Source organism: Lissotriton vulgaris, chromosome 4_1 (assembly GCF_964263255.1).
Source record: "Lissotriton vulgaris chromosome 4_1, aLisVul1.2, whole genome shotgun sequence".
Taxonomy (NCBI): Eukaryota; Metazoa; Chordata; class Amphibia; order Caudata; family Salamandridae; genus Lissotriton; species Lissotriton vulgaris.
The window spans coordinates 2,008,081,916-2,008,089,504 of record NC_141691.1 but is presented as its reverse complement, the minus strand read 5'-3'; the positions used below and the strand labels follow the sequence as shown (position 1 = coordinate 2,008,089,504).

General features: G+C 47.0%; 1 protein-coding gene across 1 annotated transcript in view; it reads left to right on the top strand.

The window, feature by feature from the left end:
• Positions 1-812: 812 nt before the first annotated feature.
• LOC147724860 (nmrA-like family domain-containing protein 1) overlaps positions 813-7,589 on the top strand; it is a 50,262-nt gene continuing 43,485 nt past the window's right edge. The window contains exon 1 of the mRNA XM_086966355.1: positions 813-1,026. Within this exon, the coding sequence (XP_086822481.1) occupies positions 987-1,026 (40 nt within the window). The 5' untranslated portion in view covers positions 813-986. The remainder of the gene's footprint in view (positions 1,027-7,589) is intronic.

Genomic DNA, 7,589 nt, shown 5'->3' with positions numbered 1-7,589 from the left:
CCATATGAAAGGCCTAGATTCGAGGTTCCCTGTTCTAGAACGTAAACTCCGTGTGTGTGAGGTGAACCTGAACCAGGCCATGAGTTTTGGGGAATACCAACTGCTGAATGAAAGTCTTTTATTTCAAGAAGAGGATACACATAGGCTTGCTGCGGCAGAGCCTTGTATGCTTTGCTCAATGTATTTTGACTCTGGCTGGTAGAAGGGACACTGTTCATGCAGTGATAGTTCCAAACTTCCGTGCAGGACAAAATCACTCATTGCCAGAGGATAACGTTTTGTCTGGGATATGATGACTGTAAATAACTTCATTTCGTAAAACACCTTTGTATATTATATTTGGTCCCTTCTGCATCCATTTGTGGTAAAATATCTTGATAATAAGGCCACAGAACTTGCCTCATAATTGCCCCATCATTGGTAAATATGTTGCTTATTATTTTTTTTGTTCATACAGTGCTGCCACATAATTTAGACCTCCATTGCCGCATCATTCCAGTGGCTCTCCATTTTTAATACACACTGCGGACAGAATTACTTCTAGGCACTCTCGTGTTTTGATAATGTAAGGTAACCAGATGAGATTTGCCAAGGAGCAGCCAGTTTGCTTATCGGGAGAAGCCAGGATTTGAATCCCGGTGCACGGAGGCTGAAGCCTGTGGTTTATGCGCCGCCGCATAATCTCAGAAGGTACTACTTACAAATATATCCAGCATGCACGAATCTAGGCCGCGGTCCAGGGCCAGGAGTGGGGGCGGGGCTCGTTTGAATACACACGCTGCTGCCCGAGTCCGCGGTGACGGGGAGGGTGTGTGATAAGCTTCGTCGGGGTGATAACATTGAACCCGAGCCTCGCAGGCGGGAGGGAGCAAGGCAGGTCGCTTTGGAAAACTACAGGAACAAGGCAGCTCCGGCCACAGCACCCATCTCTGGCCCGCCCTGAATTTCACTTTCCCAGAGGGGTCGGACAGGGTCGAGCAGGCAGGATGGCGAGCCGGAAGCTGATCACAGTGTTTGGGGCGACAGGTAAGCAGCCGAGAGGGGCTGACACCTGAGCAGAGGCTCCTAAAGGTTTTGGAGCAGAAACGCGTCGGACAATTCAATGCAAATAATACTTGGGGAGGGGTGCATAGCAGAGACGCCAATTCACCAAAACGTTAGGGGTCGCGGAAGTGACAGCACACGCCATTTGACCATTACTTTCACTCAAACACACATGCTTACGCATGAACACACAATCACTCATACAGACACCCTCTTTTACATGTGAACACACCCTCAAGCACGCACACAACAAACATTTAAAAGCATGTTTTATTGACCTCAACTGCCATATAGGGTCATATTCCAGCTTACTGTACTCCATTCTTTTTACTACACCAATAGTGAATAATGTGGTGTTATTCACTATTAGTGTAATAAAAAATCTTACTGAAAATAAGGAATGTGGGGCTTCAACCAACACACATAAGGAGGAGCTGCCCCTGTGCCTGGCACTGACTTTGCTACCTCTGAGGCCAGGGGTCGCAAAGACAGTGTCAGGGTTTGCAAAGGGAACCGGGGGTCGCCGCTGTAACCTCTAGCTATTGCTAAAACGTCTATGGGGCGTAGGGATCCGAGAGTATGTATTTTTGGGAGCCGGGCCCCAGCAATACCATTATAAAGATGCGCTTCATTGTTTAGTTTTTGATCCTTTTAAAGAAGCTTTCGATTAATCGAAATGCAATTTGAGGTGCAGTCTGGGACGCCAGCAGCCAGATTTGAAACACAATCTCGGTTGTCATTCTGTTATTTTTCTTTCCTGGATGGATTACTACTTTTATAACACCTTCCCTCATTGCTCTATCCTGCATTTTAAGCACTGTATATTTCCACCTCTTTGAAGTGAGCAGTCGGTTATATTTAAGCGCTATACACCGTACAATATAATAAACATCTCCGCAAATTGTTTGGAAAATAAATGCTGAACATTTTGTGAGATTTCAAAACACCCAATCCATTTTCTTTTTCATTAATCCTGCGATTATATTTTTCAACTGCGGACTTTTGAGGAAAACCTGTGCCAAATAGCAGATTGTAAAACACAAAGGCTGAAAATCAATATGCTTTAAATATAAATGCACGCGGGCGTCTATATTCGGAATTTTTACAAACATGAGTGTCCGGTTGTCCATATTGGGTCCTAAACTTGGGTCTAAAATCGGCATAGTGTAAAAATAGCTTAAAAGAGAATTGGCGGGTTTCCCCCAAATAATTCATATGTATATAGAATTTCTGGATTTCCCTAAGGAAGGATTGAGAACATTCATAGTAAATGCTACTTCTGAACCTATAGTTTAGAACAAATGGTAATAATTGTGTGGGAACGAAATACAGCGTCATAGGAGGCGGCTGGTGGTTCTGACCCAGAGGAATGTGTGGGGAAATACTGGAAAACAAGAGCTTTTGAAGTCTGTTTAGCCACACATTTATTAAACGTGTGCAGGCTTCAATATCAATTGTGGAGCAACAGAAACGGGGATTGAGGCAACGAGAGATTGCACCTATCCTTAGTGAGATAATTGCTGTATGGATACACAAGGTGCTAAGGACCGGAGATCCAATGCTCCTAGATCTCCTAAGATACAATGTATCTCACAATATCATAAGCCACATAAAGGTCCAGCACACTTAATTTCGGTTCAGATTTTTACACTAGTAATAGATCACCTTCCAATATTTGTAGTTCATATTTCAAAAGACAACAAAATCGATAATTCAGTAGAGTTGTTCCTTTAATTTCTTTCTTTATTGATAACTTCTTTTATTCAGCATGAAACAAAGACCGTAGCCAACGCGTTTCGTCCTCTCTGACTTCTTCAGGGCAAAAAATACATTGTTTTCAAATCTTGACTGTATTCCTTCACTTAAAAGATTTTCCTTTTTTAGAAATCAAATGGTATATGCTTTAATCTGATATATCTTGTGCGGTAAAGGGTGTTAGTCTATCCTCTGTTGTCGAGTACAAGCAATGAACAGTCAACCACTTTCTGGTCATAAGTGTCCTCTAAATTATTTCATAAGCACTTTCAGTCATTAGTCAGAACTTAAGGCAAAGGGGCGTGGGGTCTGTGTTCGTTCAATATCAATTTTGAAGGGGGCTTGGCCTTGAAAAAGAACCTATTTTTGTAAATGGTGTACATTAGTAATAGCCAGGCTCACTGAAATGATACGATTGTGCGTCTGCTACATTTTCTGCATAATCATAGACGTGCCACATTTGCCACATAATCCACCACCTGCTGAATAATCTGCAGATTTTAACAAAAACATTTTTTTTCTAGCTTAACTGGTTTAAAAGTTACTAAAAGTGCAGGGCTATTTCCAAACACATACACTGCCTGCACACACACTTACCGTGTGCACACTGCACAATGCTTCGCCCTTCATGTATTGTACTTCACACAAGCACACATACACTCAGCACTTGCCACAGAATTCCTATAAGACCCGGAGCACATCAAACACACGAACTGTGATGGGAGGAATGCTTGCAGTAAGTCTAACCACTGGCAACGGCTTGGGGTAGCCTTCCAACCCATTGCAAAACACCAAGCAAAATGTTGTAACACCACTCCATGTACGCCCTGCGTCTCCATGGAAACAACCTCTTCTGACTCCTGGCACTGATGTGTCATATATGTTTGGCTCTTGCTTTCATCCCTGCGCCAACCACCCGCTGCTACCTAATCCTTTGCTTTGGCCCCTCCCTGATGACACCCTTGTAATCCTTCATTGTATGGACCGGCTTGAGAGCACAGTTGTCGCCAGACAATTATGTGAGCATCACTAGAGAGGGACTTTGGCTCCGCCCACATGTGGGGAGCCAGGGGTGCATGTTTTGATTGGGCATATGTGTGATTCCACATTAAAAGTTATCCCTTCACGCAGCTGTGATCGTTTTTTTTTAATCAAGCTGCCTGAGCTTCAACTTTTAGCACGCGCTTGACATTGTAAAGCTTTTAAATTGTCTTACATAGCTAGAAAATTAATGTTTGTTTCTCTGGCAGCAGCACCGATGGGAGTTGGGCAGTCATTAACCTATACAGATGTTTAGGTCTGGCTTGAAAGTTCGACTGTCACCTGACCTTTTAACCAATAGTATTCTACATTTCTTAGCTTCTACACAGATACATATCCATTCCCATGTTTTTTACTTGTAATGTTTCACACTACCATACAACAGACAGACCTATTGGCATTGCCAATGTTTGTCTTTCTTCCACCTCTTGGACTGCAGATTTCTCTATTTTCTACAGAGTTTGCTTCTTTGTAATTTTTTTTAAAGCACCTTAACCCGTTGCATGCTTTGAACGTTCCGCGCCAGTGCGGAATGTTCTAAGAAACGGGCGGGGCAGTGTCAGCCAACGGACGTGCGCAGCACTACCGAGGTAGTGCTCGCGACGGCCGTGGGCCGACAGCAGCAGCCAACGGGTTAGATGCAACACTCCTTGCCTTGAGCACTAAGCATATGTTTTTCCTAGATTTTACCCTTTCACCCAGTTTGCTACCTCCGCTTCTCTGTGAACTTGTTTTTCTGAGACATTCTTAAAACTATCCGTGGCACGCTACTTTGGCCTTTTTGCCTCGTTGTTGTCACATGCTGACACCAAACTATTCTTAGAATTGACCTGCACTCACTGCTCTGTTGTCTTTCTCGCAAGGCTCTCGCCAAGCCTGTCCCAATCTGTCGATTCCCCCATACTTCCTCACTTCTTAAGTTGAACCCCACAGGTGCCAATTTTTCAGATTACTTATGTGACATTTCTGTATTTTTGGTGTGCTCATGTGTGACATTTCATTGGCTTTGAGTGACACTGTAGCAAGTAGAAACAAGCAGTTATGCCTTGCACCATTGTGCCCACACACACCACATAAGCTGTGTATTAATGGAGAGCTGGCTTTGTCTGTATGGAAGCTAGAAGTTGCAGCCTGAAAGACATAATGCTACTTTAGAAACACATTTTTATTTACTGATAATAAAGAATGCAATCACTTGAACATTGCGCTTATGACTATATGATTGGACTTGAGGCCTTTAATAAAGCCGGCCGAGCTAGCAGTGTCCTGATGGGGTTTAGGGTCAGTTCACCAGTGGATGAAGTACAAATACAGGACCCAGAAAGTAAAGTGCTATTGGCTATAAACCCAGGCAGCTGGATGGTATTAACACAAGACACTGTATTAAAAATAAGGATTCTGATTGACTTTCTCCATAGTTAGACAAGGAAATGTGAAATGTGCTAGCTACTCAATTTACTTAATTTAACTATTGAAAAAAAACATTTGTATCTAGAAACATCCAACGTAAATGTAAATTGATACTTGCATAGCGCACTACTCACCCGTAAGGGTCTCAAGGCGCTTGTACGAATACCGCTGTGGAACCCATCCTGGCTTTCCCTGTGAGGCGTCCACTCCTGGGCACCCCCAAGGTGGAGGCCAGGCACCCTTAGCATTATGGGGGCCATTGTGGAGATTAAGCAAGCTATTGCCCAGAGTTGCAGAGTGTTGGACAGGCCACATGAAGGGCCCGCTCCCCCTCTGCACGACCAGGCCCGAGCCCGGCTCCTCAAGTGTTACACGCCACCACTCCACGTTTTCCGTCCCCTCTGGGACCCCTGCCTCTGAACATCTCGACCTCATGGGCCCGATCCCCTACCGGCCCTCGCGCCCGACCTGGGCGCCATCTTGGACACTGCACCACGAGGCCCCGTGGCCTCCGATCGACCCTAACCCTGGGCCTGGCCAGGCCTCCGACATCCCGGCACCACCATCCACCCAGGAGGTGAGCGGACTACTTGGCAGGTCAATGGGAGAAAGAGGTGTCGATGGCTCTCCCCCGCCAGGTGCCGATCGCCCCCAGCCTCCCCGGGCGCTGGCTCCACCCCCCTGCTGGGTGTCTGGACTCCCTCATCCCGGACCTCCCGACCTCCAAGTGCGAGGGTCCGGACATCAAAGGGCGCCAGACCTATAACTGGGGCAGCTCCAGAGCAGGAAGGCAGTTGTATCCTGGAGTCAAGAGACGCAGAGAAGAACTCATCCTTGACGGACTACTGGTGCTGCCGTAGCTCTGCCTTGCGAACTATCGTCCTGCCTGCTGGCGCTGCCGCAACCTTCCTAAACCTTCATCGTCGTCGGGACCTGCTGGCGTGGCCGCGGACCGTCGCTACCTTCAACCATCTCGGGACCTGCTGGCTCCGCCGCGGCCCGATCATCTAGAACGCCGAGCTCGAGGATTGAGAGCTATTTCATCTATTCAATTGGTAATAAGACTGTCCCGCTACCCTTTTCCCAATCCAGAGACCAGAACCGAGGGGACCCCTGAGTCCAGACCTCCTTGTATCATTTTACCGTACTTGAAGAATTGCTTATAAAGTATCGTTGAACCTTATCCTTGTGTGGTGTCCGTCTGTGGGGGGGAAGTTACTTGTCTGTACGTTCGCTGGAGACGGCTCTCCCCGGAGACCTCTCCCCGTATCCTCGGCCGACCCTCCCGGTCCGTCTAACATTGGTGGCCAGCGGCGCGATCCGAATCACCGCATAATCGTACAGAGAGTAGCTCACCCCACGACGAAATCACGATGACAACCAAAGAAAGCGGATCCACCAAGAAATTTCAGATGGAGAAATTGGAAGAATACAGCCATCGTGAATTAAAACAATTCTGCATCGAACTAGGTATCGCTACCACCGGTCTAAGTACCAAAGACGATTTCAAGCATGCCCTGGAGTCCTGGGCAGAAACCGGGGCCGTCAGACCCCCGGACCAAAATATCGCAGCAGTAGAAAAAGACACCACGGCTCCCGAGGAGCGAAGAACGGGTCTCTCGCAAGACGAGATCCAGGAACGAGAAAGAACACGACTACATGAACTAGAAATGGCCCGGCTCAAAATGGATGGTGAACTCAAGTTGGCCGAACAGAAACTGAACTTAGAACATCTGCGGCTCCGAGAAGAAAGAGAGGAAAAACAGAGACAAAGAGAGCTCGAGGAAAAAAGACATGAGCGCAAATTAGCTGAGATAGACTTACGCAAGCAGAACAAAGAATTAGGGGTGCCCGAGCAACCCCGCACCCCAGGGGCAACAGATAAGAAGGTACACATCCCCAAGGATGTCGTTCGAGAATACTTCCGAGAGGACGACATCCAGCAATGGTTCAAGGCCTACGAAATCGCTATGACCTCCCACCGGATCGATCGAAGCGACTGGGGAGCCGGTCTATGGGGGAGATTCCTCAATGAGGGCCGCGATGCCCTGCTACAGCTCCCGGACCATCTGATGACCTCCTATGACCACATGAAAGCTGCCCTCCTCACCCGCTATGGGCTCACACCCGAGATGTACCGTCAGAGGTTCCGAGACTGCACCCGCATCCCGGGTACAACTTGGGTGGAATACGTGAACTATTTCAGCCGAGCCTTCGAGGGTTGGATCAAAGGAAGCAATGTCACAACTTACGAACAACTCTTCAATCTCATGGTGTGGGAGCATCTATCAAACAATTGCTTCATCGAGCTCCGGCAGCACCTCCTCGACAGCAAATTG